Source organism: Diorhabda carinulata, chromosome 11, assembly GCF_026250575.1.
Source record: "Diorhabda carinulata isolate Delta chromosome 11, icDioCari1.1, whole genome shotgun sequence".
Classification (NCBI taxonomy): Eukaryota; Metazoa; Arthropoda; class Insecta; order Coleoptera; family Chrysomelidae; genus Diorhabda; species Diorhabda carinulata.
The window spans coordinates 9,885,740-9,903,838 of record NC_079470.1 but is presented as its reverse complement, the minus strand read 5'-3'; the positions used below and the strand labels follow the sequence as shown (position 1 = coordinate 9,903,838).

The window sequence follows — 18,099 nt, the reverse complement described above, 5'->3', positions numbered from 1 at the left end:
ATAATAATTAATAATAATTTTATGCACTAAATAAATTATCACTGATGCAATTATCGAAAATGTGTAACTTTGTACACATAAATGAACTTTTCAAATTTTTTTGATGGTTATGATTGATAACTTAATCATTTAATGTGAAATATATACCGACAAATAAACAGTAATTTATTGGACGTTAGGAATGTATCAATCTAATGGAATTTGTATGGTAAAATGTCATTATATAATTTGACTTATACTGTGTAATTTTCTAGTATTAGATATTTTAATGATTTCAAATATACTCACGTAAAACAGTGCACTATATTGTTAAAATTTGTATAAGTTAATGTCTGTTAATTAAATATTTCTTCAATGAATTTAATATTCAGTGAATCCTCTTTTTTGTATTATACACGGTGTACAGAAACTTTTCCGTCAAACGCAAACTTCACACAAAACATGTGATTTTATGCCCATCTAACCTAACCATTATCCAAAAATTCTGTCCGGTAAAAAATTGATATTTACAAATTGCAAATTTGCTAAATTTTCTAAGCCTACAATAAAAAATTATTCGCTATTGACAAATTTTACAGGAATATGGATAACTATTATTAGTTATTTTACAGAAAAAATGTCTAAATTCGCTATTATTCATAGTTTTCGAGAAAAATCAAGTTGTATATTTTGTAGTTTTTGCATTCAATGACATATAGGGAAAATACCCCTATAGAAAATAGAAAGATACTCAGGAAAGCTATACTTTTCTTAATGTTTTAATATTTAATGTTTTAACTGACTTATCATTTTGCATTTCTGTGAGTTCTTCTCAATACTGTATATATGATATATCAGACAAATTCACTAATATTGGCTGCAACATGCCAGCTATCTTCATTTTTTGCTAGGCATCATCATACCGCAGATTCTTCACAAATCGCCTCAGTTTTCTTTCTCCATCAACTTTGATTTTGAACCGTCCGGGAGTCCGCTCGGATCCTTCAGTCTGCCGCATGGCAGCTAACTTAACGACGCCAAAAACCCAGTTGACATTTTGTTCTCGTTAAACGAATTTATAATATTTATGAAATCTAGCATTGCATTTAAATGGCCTAGAGCAAAAGGTTAACTTCGTTCTGAGTTCATTTTCTCCCTTTACAATAAAATTGCCCCCTATGGGGCGAGGACCCACATTGACTATAGTTCAGCCAAAGTTTATGGAAGTTTATGGAATTTGATGAGATTAAATCTAGGGACACTCAGTCGACTTGTGACTATTGTATTGGTACTATCCCCCACTTAACCTGGAAATATATAATTTTCATCTAATATCTAATTATAAGTAATAGTGACGCCAAGAATATTGTTTTGATGAAGTAATTAGAAAGATAAATCGGTTAACAATTCTTTCAAGATTTCATTAAAGTTTTGTAGTGGTTCAAAACTAGCTTAAAAATAAATGTAAATGCATTTTCAAATAGACAACTAATAGATTTGATTTCAATTTACACTCTCGCGTTGAACAATTGTGATGGCAATATAAAACACTTAACTGTTTTATAGTAACCAATTTATCACTGCTAGATAATACAATGAGTTGTGCATAAAGTACCGATTAAACATGTAATCTTGAAAGGACGCTAGCTCCTGTAGAAGAAACTTTTTGGTTGAATTTAAACTGGGTTAGATGGACAACAAATCACATCTAGATTCTACAGTTTGCTTTTGGAATAAGAGTTTATTCACCCTTTATAATGTCTATAACATACTGGCTAGTTTATGGCACTCTTAATATATTTTGTATTTGAATTTTAATGATATGTGAAAAAGTTACTACAGAGGTCGGTATAAGTCAGGAAATAAATTTACATTAAAATTAAAAACAGCGTTAAAATGAATGTATTAAAAGATATTACAAAGGGGATTTCCATAAGGGTTCACATTGATGCCTATCTTGATCAAAGCATTTACGGTAACGTTTCTCAACGGAGAGGCAAAACATGTCAAGCTGTCCGCGAATTGTAATTTGGATATCGTGGTAATCATACAAAAACGCGGTTCTTATGAAGGCCCCCGGGCAGAAACCACAGGGTGTCAGGTGACGTGACCGTGCGGACTTCTCAACGAATCCTCGACTGCCTATCCATCTTCCAAAATGAACATTACGGTACTCTCGCACCCATAACGCGTAGTGCGGCCAAGTCCCATGCGTCAAATAACGCGAGTGTTGGATCGTGACCTCAAAATAGTACGGACCCATGATACCTCCCGCGCCTGCCCACACACACACACAAACACCCACCAGGCAGATTTAATTTTTCTTTAATGAAGACGTGAAGATTCAGGTCGTACTAGTTCAGAAGTTATGTCATTTGACCGTACCGTACCGTTCAGCTTGAAGGTTGCTTCATCTGACCACAAAACTGAATGCTAGAACTGCGGATCATCCGTATCTGTATCTGAGATACCACTTGTAAAATTCCAATCTGCGATCGAAATCATCCTCATGAAGCGAGTGGAGGAGTCGCCGATGGTAAACTCGATAGTACATGTGTTTTAGCATTCATCGGAAAAAACAATCGGATATTTGAAATTCTCCCGATAGCCGCACTGCAGTTGCTGCTGTTTGTTTCCATATTTTCGTTAGTTGTTACAGATACCGGCCGTCCAGAACGCGACGCGTCGGCAACAGAGCCCGTTTTTTCAAGAATTTCTTGTAGGTCTTCCACACTGTTGAATGATTTGGTAGCGACGAGATCGGAAATTGTTGTTGAAATTCGGTTTCATAATTCGCGTTCGTACCGAGATACGACGTAACTTTTTAAAGCACGAACATGCTTCGTTTTAATCTTTTTCGACAGCGTTGTCAGACTTATGAACGTTGCCGGACTTACGTGATTTTTCGAGAGCGTTGTCTGACTTATACCGACCTCTGTATAGCGGTTAACATTGTTGAGAATCTTAAATTTTTGAATTTTAAGTTCTACAAGATGTATATAGATATTTTATTACTCAAAAATCATACACTATTTTTTTAAACTAAGAATTTATAATGAAACAACATAAATAATTGTGGTTGTATTTCTGGTAATAATATTGTCTACCTCTATAAATTCTAAATAATAAATCACATGATCGCCTATTTTTATACAACAAGGCAGTTGCATATATTTTTATGAATGAGGGGAAAGACTGAACATCAATCAAAGATAAAAATAAAAGCGTTAGCTTGTCAATTTATACAGAAAAATAGAGAAGTTTTAGAACTATTGAAATACATACCCACATTTTTTATTTGAATGATCCTCTACATTACAAATATTTTTTACACTAGTATTATACTTACTGTTTCAAATTAAATAAATAAGAAAAAAATCTTCTGTATATTTTCAAGAAGAAACTTTTATATAGGATAAAAGAAATTATTTAGACACCCTCAAAAAATATTAGAAAATATATGTGCCTTTTCTAATTGCTTTTTACTCTACTTAGTTAATCATAAATATATTTGTCCTGTGTATTAAGGTTTAGTAGTTTCAACTATGCAATAATTAATAAAGCTTCCAAAGAAAAAGGAAAATTGCACAAAAGTATATTTTTAATATCAAAATTTTCTATGTTTCTTGTCATCTATGTTAATAATTTGTACAGTGTAAATAATACTCATTATATTCTAAGTCTTTGACTGATTTTTTAAATATAGAGAATTGCTGTGTAAAATTTTAAATAGTAATAGATAAGTGTGACGTTCTGCAATTGTATTTGACATACAAATAACAAAGTTTTTGTATTTTGTTCAAAAATAAATTTTAGTATTTTCATGATGCTCTCATTTCAAATAAACCTACTCAAATCTTGAAAGCGGTTTGACGCAAGCGTGATTTTTCAGAGTTTGGTAACACTTTTGGTATTTATCATTTAAGGACAGTAGGTAATGGGGCACTTGAGACCAGCCCCTCCAATCCACTTTTCATAAGTCACGTGACCACGCCTTCTCGCTTGACTCCTTATATGGTATCTGTAAAATGTAAGTTTTGGTAAGATATGGTAAGATGGTGCTACTGGTGAAGTGAGTAGAGATATGGAAAGATGGCGCTATCGGTGAAGTAAATAGAGATATGGAAAGATGGAGCGCGAATTACAGCGTTAATAATGGTATGATATCCGGGAAATATATCAAAATAGAATTTTGTTATTAAACCAACAACAACGTTAAATACCATCGTAAACATCAAAATGCCAAATTTTGCGTAAAAATGTCAAATATGACTTTCAGTTAATAGTTTAAATAGAGATGTGGGAGTCACGTGATCAGTCATTTTTTTATTAATTCATAATATACTAACCAAAAAGTGAACTATGGAATTGCGTCTTCTTCTTATGGCCTAGGGTGTGAATCAAAAAATAAACATTCCAGTCCCTCAAAACATTCTTTACCTAAAACTGAAATGGTATATGTGAGAATAAATCTCAGTATGGGTCTTCATTTCAGTTACACTATTAGACATAAAAAACCCTCTCTAGCGCCTGTGCTATTACCTCCCTTGCCAAAGGGGTTGGTTACTGCAATCTTAAGAGAGGTACGAAGGTTTTCTACGCATAATAACGTAAAATAATAAATTAATTTGTTATTGAATATTTATTATAAAAAAGAAGAAAGTAGAACACAATGCTCTGAAAAAATCACTATGATAATTATCATGTAGTTTTTCATCATAATCTAAATCTACAAAAGACACAAGAGAAGTATGTCTGTTTTCATCTTCATTGCATTTGTCAAGCGAATATATATTTAAACTCTTCCATTCCTTAATAACATGAATATACTTTTTCAGATGAAATATATCGGTAAAAATCAAATAAAATTTGGTATTTGCAAACAAGAAAGACGCTGTGAAGGGAATTCAATTCCCTATGCACACTAAGCAAATATCTAATTTCGAAAAACAACATTTCTATCAGAAAAATAAAAAACTCTTCCAACTTACCTAACTAAAGGTAAGAAAGATCAACATGTAAACCTGCTTCTAATTTAAGATAGATATGATGATACTTAAGGACATAAATTATCGTATTAATTCCACCATTCTATTCCTCGACTGTCTTCCCTCATTTCACCAATCATTGCACGCACAGTGAAATAAAGATACCTTACATTAGAGGCTGCTTCTTTTTAAAGTTGGAGCAACTTTTTTATGGAAAGTATATGAATCTCGCAGTCTAGTATTGATATTCTATGATGTTAATACTCATATAGATTTATTTCCTTCTATCTACCTTCCATAGGTAAAATAAAATCTAGTTCATTATTAAGCCTGCATATTATAATTCAAATTCACCGAACGTAGTGCTTAGCACTATTACACGAAATATCGCTACCGCTACTATATTTGATTTTTGTGTCAATTCTTATTTTTTGACGGTTGTATTTTTTATTAAGAGGCTATATTGGTTGCTTTTTGATTATTTTATTCAAACGAAATTATTCTTATTAAAGTTGACAAGTGTTACGTAATGTGGTGGTTCTTTTTACATAATGACGTACATCCGCATGCTTATATATGTATATAAAAATGGACATTATAATTCAAAACTAAAGTATATAGAATAATCATGACCGAATTCAATCGTTTTTTCTTGTAAGAAGGCCACAAGTTAACGTTTGATCACAGAACACAGTTGATTTAACACATTTCTGGTGTGGCTCTGTTTCAGTTTTCAGTACCGCTACCCACAGAACATTCTTAGGGTTTGTTATTTGTCGCTACCTAGCAAAAATTGAGAGTCCTCTAAAACATGGCGTCCGATCCACAATGTGTTGAGTTTGTAGCGTATGTTCAATCTAACGATTCCGCAACGTTTTTATAAAAGTTGGACTGCTGATTCCGAATTGGGTATCAAATGTAGTTTGGAATCGATTCTATTGGTGACCTATGAGCTTATCTGCTTATTTTATTTATGCATCTTTCCGTAGTTGGAAGTAGTAGAACATACATACAGTTGGCAATATTTCCGTTGTCAACTATTTAGCCAATTTTGAATAATATAGATTTGCATTTGGTAATACTGGCAACATAACAGACATTGACATTGACAAATTTATTATGGGTGATTTTTTATTTGGAAATATAAGAATATAAATTTAAATACTCAATAAGACATATTTGTTTATAAATATTAATAATGGGTCGTGCAAATTATACGCAAATAATAAATGTCATAAGAAAAAGTACTATTAATTTAGGTAATGCTATGTAAATAAATGATAATTGCATAGAAAACGCTGGTAATTGTTTTAGGAAACTGCAGTGTTTATAGATCATATTGTCATAGTTTGACTCCTCTATCCAGAACTTCAGTAGTGAATTCTTTTATAGTTCCATCTATAATGAATCAAAATATTTTATCTAGACAAACATTTAGACTTAATAGTACAGAATTTAAAGAAGCAAAGGAAGATAGTGGTACTTCTGTTAAACAAGCTCCTGATAAAATAGTAATTACAGAGTCATTATCAAGAAAAGAAAAATTAAAAAAGGCCGTTAAAGAATATGGGTCAACGGTGATCATTTTTCATGTTGGAATATCTCTAATATCATTGGGTACATCATATGCTCTTGTATCAATGTAAGTCAAAAATTTATTTTTTATGTACATATTTGACTCCAACAATCAAATTGGCCTTAAATTTTAAAGTCCTCTTCAATTTCATAATCAAGCATTAAGCTTAAAGCCACTTTAGAGATCTTTAAAGCTGTAATTTCGAATTCTAGACATCTATATTTGTAAATCGATTTTATGCAATCCATGAAATATTAACCATATTGAATATAATCTCAATTTTCTACAAACCCAAAGATTTGGTTCATTGTAATTGTCAATAAAGCATGATATATTAGTTACAAGTTATTTGATGATGAACCTGAAATTATTAGAAGATGAAAGATTTGTCAAAATAAGAAAGTCACATTTATTAATTATTTGACAGTGAATTTCTCCAATCCTTCAGATTGAAGAAAGAAACAGTGAACATATTATTGCTTTGCATTAGCACAGCCTATTAGCAGCAGCAGTGTGTTTTAATTTTGTTTTATTTTATAATAATAAAATTATACTACATATTTTTTAAAGTGCACCTGTAGCCAACTCTTTCTAGTTTGATCCTCAAAATTCAGAAAACTTTCCTTATCTCCATCTATTTATTAATAGGTAAATTTGTCCAAATATAGATGAAAAACATGCATGTTTAAAAAATCATCCACAATAAAATAATATCAGTATTGAGCTGAAATCCTAGAGAGTTGTTTATGAAGGTTGGATGTATATGAAAAAAACAGGATTTTGCTGGGTCACATAGTATTGTAAATAAAGACAACCAACTTGTTCAAAGATTGATTAAAAATATATGCTTGTTTGAAAATCATCCATGCTAGAATAATAGGAGTATTGAGCTTAAATTCTAGAGAGTTATCTCAGGACTTTGCTGGTTCACACAGTATCAAAAATACAGGGCAAGCTTGTTTGAGTATGGATGAAAAACATATGCATGTTTGAAAAATCCAAAATGATAGGAAAGTTTAGTTGAAATAGAATATTCAGGTATTGGGTAAATAAAGAAATTGGTGGCAACAGTAGTGATGCAAGATGACCATTAATCTATGAGCATTTTGCTCTTTTGTAGTATAATGAAAAAACTAATAAAAAATATATCTCACCTTTGTTTTTTTATTAATATTTGTCACTAACAGTGACATTTTCTATTTTTCTCTAAAATTAATATCTGGGGATATTGGAATTGAATGTTAATAATTTTTTCTAGCTTGAATATTTTCGGACAAAGAGTGTATTTAACTTTTTATTGGAGTAGGGACTCCTTGCGACTCTTCGTTGGAATATTCATACCATTCTTGTTCTAATTGTAGATTGCAATAAGAAGAATGCATACCTTAGCTTTAGATGCAGACATAGTATTGTCTTATCAAGTCCTTAAATTAAACAGTAAACGGCTACAATCATCTTTATGAAACCGGCCTTTAGTAGTTGATTTGATTTAAAAAAATTTTATTTCTACCAACCTAAAATAGAAGAATTATTTTTGAGACATATTATTTTTTTTTTCAGAGGATTAGATGTGATGTCGCTATTTGAGAGTATAGGATTAAAGGACTGGTTTTCTAATAGTAACATAGCAACAAATGCTGGGACTTTTGCTGTTGCTTATGCTATTCATAAAGTTTTTGCTCCAATCAGAATCACTATAACTCTAGCAGCTGTACCATTCATTGTTAGATATTTGAGGAGGATAGGATTTTTGAAAAAATGACCCAAGTTTATTATCACTAAGTATACTATCTCATGTTTACATATACTATTCACATTATTATTTTATTTTTTGTAAAGAAATATAAATTAATATTCTTTCTCTAATAAAAAAATTGGAAATGTTTTTTTGTTTTTGTGGTATATAACTTGTCATTGGTTTGTAATTGATTGTAATTTTTGCGAGCGCATCTTCAATTTTTTCAATAACTTCCTACATGCGATTACGAATCGAATGACAACTCAACCATATTTTTAAAAGCCAGCGAAAAAGTTTTGATCCAAAAAGCACTTGAATAAATTAATCAATGGATACAAAAATTGAGAATAGGTAGTCTTGGACTTGGACATATCCTCTTTACAAATATTGTAGTATAGTTGGTTAGAAAAATTGAAGAAAAATCTTTTTTTTCTTCTAATTTGCAAGAAAACTGTTAGTTTTATGATGGAAGTAGCTTAAATAAAAAAACTGTAAATAATGTAATAATCTATTATTTTAATAAGTTTCTGTATAGTTTTATTCACAATCGAATTTCTGCTTCCAATTATAAAAATTAATAATAAGATTCAGGATGTGGCATCTAGATGGCTGTTTGTTTTTTAAATATGAATTGAACTGATATATTAATATGTGGTGTAATTTTTTTGCAAAATAAAATATTCCGATCATACATGAGTTACCTTACCTATCTATATCACTAAACTCAAATACTGGAACAAAAGATTTAATAGTGATTGGAATAACTAAATTAGAATAATGAATTGAAAATTTACAGGAATATCCACAATACCAGTCTTGCTTCTGTTACTCAAAAACAAATAACTTTATTTGAAAACTTGTTATTCTCACTTTTACTAAAAAAAAAGCACTTAACTATATCACAAATATTCTAGCCTAGAAAATTCAGTACAAAAATCGGTAGAATAGTAGGCTACCTTCCCCCCTTTTAATGAAAAACTAGCTCACGAAATTCCAAGTGAGAATTTCCCTCTTAAAAGCATTTCAGTTTATTTTCACTAAATGATCGATTCTAAAAGACCAACAATTCACACAATTAAGAGGTATGAAATGTTACATATTACCGCATTAATTTTAATATTTCTTAGCACACTACTGGTGTAAAAATATATACGGGTTACAAGTTATGGGCCGAAGGAACTTTACCACAGGGCTGGATCCAAAAAGGGGAGTTTGCTTGAGCAGAAATATACAAACGTATAGAGAATATACAACAAATCTTTCCTCTAGAAAAGTACGCAGTTATGAATTCCAAATTAGTAACCATGCTCACTGCATTGTTGCAAAAAAATAAGAACATTAGTGTACAAATCTTCACAGACATTACAGTGGCACTAATAACATTGCCTAACATGATCTCCAGATCAAAGCTGATTCTGAAATGTTACAAAGAACTGATGGAAAAAAACGCGGAAAAGCTGTTCTGGATCCTTGGACTTAAGAGACTTAGGAGCAATGAAATTAATGACGTGCTGTTCAAAATTTGTGCCACTCTACCACTGATAGGACCTGAAACTGCAGTGAGAATTCTTAACTTGCTTATTAAGGAATATCTTAAGCTGTGTGAAAGGGAAAAAGCAAGGAAGCATAACTACATACGAGCTAAAATCTTCATAGGTAATTTTAGCCCTCAGGATAGGACGACACTTAAGTAGAAGGAAGACAACGACTCTGGTAGCCCCAATCACAAGGCTTACGGAAGCCATCTTACATATACTGGGCTGTTGGTGAAGAAAGAAACCATGATACATATCCTCTAATGAAATCATAAAACTAAATTCTAGTGGAACAACCTTGCTTTAAAACTAACGATGCCTGAAAGAATTTCCAATTCCACATGTTACGAGGTGACCAAGGCGATTGAAAAAGTACTACCCAGGGATGAGGACAGACTAGTGAAATTTATTCTTATTAATTCCACTATAATTGTCCTAGTTTTCATGATTATCTTAAATTTTAAGATTGTGTTGGAGATTTTTGTAATTCATGGTTTTTATTGGTGTGTTATGAAATCAATTTTGGGGCGTAGGAATCCCCCAAAATTCCTTTCTGTAACATAATAAGACATTATATATATATATATATATATATATATATATATATATATATATATATATATATATATATATATATATATATATAGATATAAAATCATTAAGTAAAGGAAATCCTTGATAATTAAGCACTTCAGTCATTGAAATTGTGATTTGAAAAAACAATTTCAATAAGAAATAAAAAGTATGAAAGAAGAATTATTGAAAATATTTGTAAATGTACTCGAATAAACTACAATACGACGGATTTTCTGTAGTCCTTTTCCCTTTTCATCCACACTATCAATCCTATGCAAATAAAAATGACGGCTATTAAAAGATGAAAGCAACCATAGACAAAGTACTGATCTCTGGGCTTAAGAGCAAAACCTACACCGTCGGTAACAAAAATCGCTGTTAAAATAGTCTGAAAAATTAAAGCTACGAATGTATTAATACCTAATACCAAGCCGTAACTATCATCTTCGATATATTTGGCAACTTCGCTGCAAGTAACTGTTATCATAAAATGATAGAGTCCACCAAAAATGACGTAACAAACGTAACTTAAAAAAACTTTTTCAGTTCTAGACGAGTATATTATTGCAAAGGCTTGCAATATAGAACACATCGTCAAAGTAAGTTCTCCTTTCATTCTCCAATTAGTTTTGATGATTCCTGCGATTAATGCACCTAGGAAACCCAATACTGTTAATACTGCTTCTACTGCGCCATTGTATATTGGTTTTGAATGGTCATTTACTATAGCAGTCCAAAGGGGCTGCATATAAGTTTGTACCTACAACATGACAAAATAATTGAATTGTCCTTTTAACTGCTATAAAAGAATTACCTGAATGAACCCGCAAGTTGATAAAGCATACCAAAGAGACCATTTTAATACGTAGGTATTTGAAAATGAAGTCGTAAAATGAGATATCATCAATTTGAAAGCGTTTGACAATTTTTTCACTATTGGTTCGGTTCTGAGATCTTCTGGGTGAAAATATATACTTTTTTCAACTGATGGCAACAACAAACTCCACACTGTAGCAACGATCATGGCTGAAAACAAATGATAATTATAGTAAATTTGTGGTAATTTTATTCTTCATATTTGCTGTTCTACAGCTGTCAGGTTGGTAGTTTCGACCACAAAGGATCCAACCACCAGATACAAGTTCAACTCACTCCCAACATCTGGGGATCAAGTTGAGGGCTGCAACCATTCCGGATTTCCCAGCCTTATCTTTAATGTATAAATAAATCCTAGTTGTTCTTGATTTATAACTACTTTTGTTCGCTGTGCTCTTTTGGAAGCGCAGTTAATGCGAATTTATTATTTTTTCAATAAATTTATTGCTCGTCAACTAGCAATGCGACGCAAAACTCGAAATCAGATCAAGAATTGAGCAAGCGTGGAAAACTCTGAACAACATGAGGACACTTCAGGCAAACCGCAATCTCAGCCTGGAACTACGGACCAGAATACTTCGCTGTTACATCTTTCCTGTTCTTCTGTAAGGATGCGAAAGTTGGACCATGGATACGGTCGGCCGTAGACAAAATTCATGGCTGAAAGACTTGCGCAGATGGCTCGGACAGACGTCAATAGCCATTTGGATCGCCAACCTCCGTAGGGAGTTAGCGTCGTATAAAGAAGAAGTCATAAAAACACTTATAACTTACTAGTAATAAAAAATAACTATGTAATTAGTTTTTAATAATGTAGAATATGCAAAAATAAACCAACTATATTTTTGGTTTTAACCTAAAATTGCAAAATTCTAATTTATTAAGTTTTGTTTTTCTCCTGTAAATTTGTGTTAAAGTCAGTTAGCAGGTTTACACTTCTAGCAGGGTTTCCATTGGCGTTTTAAGAAGAAAAAACTACATTATTATGTTTGTAAGTAATAAATGGTTTTCAAATCAAAAGTGCAAAAACTTGTAAATGCCTTCGCCATGTAAGTGAGCTCAATAATAGTATTTTGGAACAAAATCCATTTTATCCTTACAAAGTATCTTTTTTTACAAGAATTTTGTGAAATCATAATGCAAAAGCAAAATATTCACACTAGTTTCTATAATAGGATAGTTTTTATTATATTCTGATACAACTGATAGTCTTAATCTGCCTTAATGGCGAGAGACCTTAGAAAACAGATGTTCGAGCAGATTGGTTCATTTTTTATTGGGAGCAAATTAATAAATTAAAATATTTAGAAATAATATAGAACATTTCCTACAATCAAGCAGATTACGGGAAATAACTCTAATTACCAGTTATTTCATCTTTAGATCACTTTTTAATGTAATACTTAAAAAATTTATACAAAACAAAACCTGACAATTTGAATGATATTAAAAATTAAAATCTATCATTTGATGTTGCCAGATATATATCAGTATACATCTATACTTTATATCTTCCAAATTAATAAGGAAGGGATTTTATTTTTGCAGTGAATCAAATAAAAGAGATAACGAAATGAGTAAAAAAAACATACAGTGTATGTTAAAAAGCTTCAATTATGAAGCTCTCCTTTGGGATAATACTACTGTTTGATACAGACGATGTTGATATCAAAATACGGTTAATACAACAGTTTGAATGGCTCTAAATTGACATCAATAAGACTATTATTCACGAAGAGAGTTTATCATGTGAATAACGACTCATTATAAGCGAGTAGAATACTATACTTTATCTACGACTAGTAAATATTTTTGTTGGAAAATTTTGTTAGATTATTACTGGCCGACAAGATTTTCGTACCATAGGCGAGAACTTGATTTTTAAAATGGAAATACCCATCCAATAATAGAACAAATGCCGAGTCAAACCCGCCGCAGTTGCAAAACTTCTTTTGAGGAAATTCAAAATATTTTGGTACTTTGACAGGCGATAGATAGTCTCTTTGCCCGTTTTACCAAAATTACATGAAATTTGATCGCGTATCGTTGCTTTCTTTAACCGCCAGGGAGATGAATTTAGATTTTTTTCCGCGTTTCCAATTAGTTTGTCGCAATATAGAGATTCATTCTTTATTAGTAGGTAAGTAATTTTCGGAAGTATAAACATTTATCTATTTGTACTTACCAGTGAAAGTGATATAATTGAGATCTCTATAATTAGTCAGACTAAAAGATATCAATAATTGAGCTAATATTCCAGAGAAAGCTCGGCCTGCCAGGATGGCAGCTCTCGTGTGTGAGGTAACCTGTTGATAATACTCCTTGTCAACTTTAGCATATATGTAACTGTAGTAAGCTACTTCTGCTGCACAGAATACTCCATAAAAAAACTGGAAATAACCAAATTCTTCATGTACACTCAGTATATAATATAGACAATTAGAACATAGAAATATTGGCATAATTTGTTGGCACTAATATTGGGAAGCATTAGGCCGATAGTCCACGGTTTTGAAACAAAGGTTGCAAACCAGTTGTTCTTGCAACAGTTTTGCAAATCAAAATAAAACTTTTCAGTGCACACGGATACGACTCGTAATCAGTATTAAATCAGTTGATGCAACAGTGAAACGTAATTTTTCAATGTATTTAAACTCTGATGAGGAGAACGTTATTGATTATTATCAAAATCTCAGAAAATACAGAGTACAGAGAAAATATTGGATCCATCAATACCTAAAGCCAAAATGTGAACTCTAGACTGTTCGTAGCAGGACAAGACTGTCTCAGACAGATAGAATGTTTATAGCTTTTTATCGAATGTCGATAAAAAGCTGTTTTACCACAAATTTGAAATTTAGTTCTTGTTCACTCATATTGAAAAAAACAAAATAAACATGTGATAATCAAATGAAACATCACCTGCAACGCAACTGCAAGCACGGAAACCGATTGCAAACTAGTTTCATTCGAGTCACTTCGTGTGCGGCTTCCCGCTGTTATACGTTACCGAGGTTAGGTAACCGCAAAACCGTTGCAAGACCAACTTGTTTGCAACCTTTGTTTCAAAACAGTTGCGTTGGAAGCGGTCGGCCTTACTACTTTATGGCACATTTAGCAGTTCACAATTACTAAGGTAGAAAATTCCTAAGAAACAATAACCAGAAACGATCTGTTGATGTATTAGTAAGTAAGAACAACTTACGAATACTATCAGGAGTCATGTCGGGGTAATGTCGTCTCAATGGAGACCTGCAGACGCTCGACTTGACATATAATGCAGGGTACAAATTCTGTTGTGCAAAGAATGATATCTCTATCCACATTCTCTGAAAGTGTGAGACACTACAGATTGCCAGTGCACACATATGAAATAGAAAACGAAGGTGCAATCACCCCATGTTCTGAACTTTTCTAAGAGGAGTGAAATCAATAGATCAGGGGAATCCAATAGAGCTACAGCAGCCCTATTTAATTGTAAATATACGTAGGTAGACATAGCTTCCTAACTACATTCTAATTAGAAAATTTAAACAAATAAAAATGTGTACAAATCACGTGAATTGGTTATAAATAGTAATTTCAGGTTCAATTATTAGATGAATCTGTCCTTGGCTTTGCCAATTCTAAGTCAAGATTGTGATATTGATAGTTTTAACTTTTTTAAATGGTTATTACACACACAAAGTGAATCATGTTGTCAAGGTTACCTTCTTATTTTAAAGGCAACAGTGAGTGAATAAGTAAATATTAAGTTTTGCTTTAATTTGGCATAAAAAAACTACAAACTACAACTGCTACAAACAATTTGTATATTTTTTACATTAAAGTTAACTATTTTCAGTTTACTAAAAAATATTTTCAACAAAATATGAAATATTACATTAATGTATTGAAAAATAAAAGTATCACAACATGTTCTGGATTCAATATCAACTGCCTATTTGAGATTTGTTGGGTTTGGTTTTTCGACAAATCAACACTCTTTTCTAATCATGAATGTTGAAAAAACTCTATTTTTATGGCACATATTAAATATCACATAAATATTTACTTTCTGTTGTTTATAATAATTATACCACCAATAAAATGTATATAAACAACCATTATAGATTACAGTAATTGTTTAAATCCTTCCTATGTGAAATCACGTACATAGTAGTTCACTTTAATATAGCTCATATAATATAATAAAATGGTTAAATTGAAATAATAAAAATAAATAAAAATCTATTCATAAGATATAAAAAACTAAGAAAAGACATTAAAAATAATGTGTATAACAATGATTAAGATCCTTTTAGGAATAAGAAGAGATGGAATTGATTAAAAATCAAGTGGAATGCCCAAGATATAGTTTATTGGAAGGAATTCTGCAGTAAAAATAATATTAAAGAACCCTTGATTTCAAGATATTTTTAAGAACGCCCATTTGAGCATAACCATACCTTGTATTAGTGGATTATTTTTCCAAGTGGGTTGAAGTTATATCTACTAAAAATAAAAATGATAAAACTTTAGTAAATACATTTAAATCAATTCAAAATAACATGTCTTATCATTCTCACATATGTAGACAATTTGCTAAGTTATGGAAATTCCAGTTTTGTAGTTCAAGTCCTAACCTAGCAGAAAGTTCAATTCAAACGTCAAAGAATTTGTTGAGAATGTGTGATTCACAGGCAGCACTTTTAGGATGCAGGAACACCCCACTGTCAGGTACAGGCAAAGTTCCAGCGCAGATTTAGCAAAGCAGAAGACTCAGTACAAAATAACCTATCTGATCAATGTTATTGGGTCCCACAGACATTGATTATCTTTACATCTGTCAAAAGATATTATAATACGACAGCAGCTAATGGAACAGATTTCAAAGTCGATGACAATGTTGTAGTAAAGGATAGAAAAATATTGAGTCTGGCTAGAATCATAGCCAAAAATGAGAATACTCCAAGATCCTATTTAATAGAAAAAGACAACTGTCGAATTGTGTGAAGAAATAGTTTTGATTTAAAGCATTCATAAATTTCAACATAAAAGCTTCAGAAACAAGAGTCATGGAGAAACTAGCAATGACCAAAGCACAAGTGGGAAATTTAATCAAAATTCAGCTAGAAGATCAAACACCATTTCAGAGTCTCTGGTAACATCTCCTAGTAGAGGTAGGGCTCTTAATAAACCTGTCAAATTATAAGACCATATAAAATATTAAGAGAATAAATGTTGTTTTGTTTGAGGGGAAGATGTCATGATATGAAGATTTAATTTTTTATTTGTTTTATGTTTTTTGTTTATGTTGAGATAATTTAAAAAAAAAAGAGGAAGGAAGTTGTGCGTTTTTTGTTGATTTTAATTTATTATTGATAAGAATTATTATTTTTATAATAACTTAGTATTAATGAATAAAAACATAAAACCACAATAATTGGTTGTTAACCACACAATAGAAAAAAACTTATCTGAAGACAAATTTCATGTTTGAAATATCTCAGAAATAATAAGCACAACTGTTATTCTAGGTACCAAAAAAAAGAAATTATTGCTGTTAATGACTTATTGTAATATACACTTAATCTGTTGTTAATATGGAACCTGGAATAATTCTTTTATATGGTTAAATTTACTGTAGATCAAATTCGCTAATTTCTTTTTTGAAAAATGAAAAACAATACATTTAATTTTGAAATTCAATGAATCAATTTTTAAAATAAATATTATAATTGTGATAACAACTGTTAAACTCATTATCTACTGATATGGTAGGTACTTGGAATGTTGTAATCATATGACTAGATTTTCTGTGGACACAATCTACTCATTTATTTTTTATTGTAAAATCTATAAATGTAAATATTCAATTCTTTATTTTCTAAATAATATAATTCTGAATGACACATGGTACAAATCTTTAATCAAATAATAAAATACTTGTATTTGTATGATTAGATTCTTCAGAAACAAAATACACTATTTTTATTGTAAAAACAATATAAGTTCAATTTTTTCAAATAAAAAAAGAAAACATCTCAATTTCTATAGTTCTAAAAATATTCTTTAAATATATATTCGGATTTTTTCTTTAGTTATAATTATTGTAAAGCAATGGTGGTATTGAATGAGGCACAAAAATTGCTGTTTCTCAATAGTTTTCAAAATACTACTATAAATTTGATGCTGGTATTTGTGTTATAAATGAATTGTGAGCATTTGATTTTATTAGTGCCAGCAACAACATATTATAAACTTTATTTCGGCTTCTACTGTTTTGTATTTTACATATTTTTAACTAGTAAAAAGTGTAGGATATATTTTCTTAGTATTAATATTATATAATATTAACTACACACCTCTACAATTTGAACTTCAAAAAGGGTTTTCGTCCATAATAATAAGCTCCATATTACAATTCCAGACGCTCCTAACAATATGATGAGTGGTTTGTATCTACATAAGTCCGTAATTAAAAAAATTATAACTAATAGTGCTAAATAACTGTAAGTACCAACAGGGTACACTTGTTGAGTGACTTCTTCTTCAGTAAGATTTCTCCATCGATGGTCAATCAAAAATTCATAAACAAATGGTTCTGAAGGTCGAATTTCTTTTAGAAATCCAAAAATACTAAGTGCCAAAGAAATTCTTATCCATTCCTTCATATTTTATGTTTTCTTGCACTTATATAATAGTGAGTATTATGCCTTGTAAACCATAATTATTTCATACACTAAATAATCAACTTACTGCATACCACTTCTACACGAAGTTAACTAATACATCTTTAATTATAAATGTTTTAAACATTTTTAAATTGTTTACTACGACCTTGGTATA

The 18,099-nt window shown here is 30.9% G+C and overlaps 2 protein-coding genes and 1 long non-coding RNA gene across 4 annotated transcripts; 1 reads left to right on the top strand and 2 right to left on the bottom strand.

The window, feature by feature from the left end:
* Nucleotides 1-3,725: 3,725 nt before the first annotated feature.
* On the bottom strand, nt 3,726-5,704 carry LOC130899461 (uncharacterized). The gene is made up of 3 exons (XR_009060033.1): nt 4,971-5,704; nt 4,329-4,425; nt 3,726-4,000 (listed from the first exon to the last, which is right to left on the bottom strand). It is a non-coding gene; the product is annotated as an uncharacterized LOC130899461 (long non-coding RNA).
* A 241-nt stretch (nt 5,705-5,945) lies between these two features.
* On the top strand, nt 5,946-8,428 carry LOC130899510 (protein FAM210B, mitochondrial-like). Its single transcript, XM_057809498.1, has 3 exons — nt 5,946-6,226; nt 6,282-6,609; nt 8,104-8,428. The coding sequence occupies exons 1-3, from the start codon at nt 6,166-6,168 to the stop codon at nt 8,303-8,305; spliced, it is 591 nt and encodes a 196-aa protein (XP_057665481.1). The 5' UTR covers nt 5,946-6,165; the 3' UTR covers nt 8,306-8,428.
* On the bottom strand, nt 6,935-18,095 carry LOC130899509 (thiamine transporter 1-like). Of its 2 annotated transcripts, XM_057809497.1 has the most exons (5): nt 17,616-18,095; nt 13,454-13,658; nt 11,207-11,418; nt 10,813-11,152; nt 6,935-8,057 (listed from the first exon to the last, which is right to left on the bottom strand). In XM_057809497.1, the coding sequence occupies exons 1-5, from the start codon at nt 17,922-17,924 to the stop codon at nt 8,050-8,052; spliced, it is 1,074 nt and encodes a 357-aa protein (XP_057665480.1). In that variant the 5' UTR covers nt 17,925-18,095; the 3' UTR covers nt 6,935-8,049. The 2 variants fall into 2 exon arrangements, with proteins under 2 accessions (XP_057665480.1, XP_057665479.1); XM_057809496.1 differs by lacking the exon at nt 6,935-8,057 and having other exon boundaries at nt 8,776-11,152; nt 17,616-18,094.
* Between the last annotated feature and the right edge of the window lie 4 nt (nt 18,096-18,099).

What these genes read in the sequence shown, in the direction of transcription:
- LOC130899509 (XM_057809496.1), bottom strand. Translation starts at nt 17,924, where the DNA reads ATGAAGGAATGGATAAGAATTTCTTTGGCACTTAGTATTTTTGGATTT. An exon ending in CAATTATATCACTTTCACTG is followed by an intron (nt 11,419 to 13,453) that starts GTAAGTACAAAT and finishes ATTTGTTTTCAG; the next exon opens with CCATGATCGTTGCTACAGTG. An exon ending in CAACTTGCGGGTTCATTCAG is followed by an intron (nt 11,153 to 11,206) that starts GTAATTCTTTTA and finishes GTCATGTTGTAG; the next exon opens with GTACAAACTTATATGCAGCC.
- LOC130899510 (XM_057809498.1), top strand. Translation starts at nt 6,166, where the DNA reads ATGGGTCGTGCAAATTATACGCAAATAATAAATGTCATAAGAAAAAGT. An exon ending in AAAAAGTACTATTAATTTAG is followed by an intron (nt 6,227 to 6,281) that starts GTAATGCTATGT and finishes TAATTGTTTTAG; the next exon opens with GAAACTGCAGTGTTTATAGA. An exon ending in TCATATGCTCTTGTATCAAT is followed by an intron (nt 6,610 to 8,103) that starts GTAAGTCAAAAA and finishes TTTTTTTTTCAG; the next exon opens with AGGATTAGATGTGATGTCGC.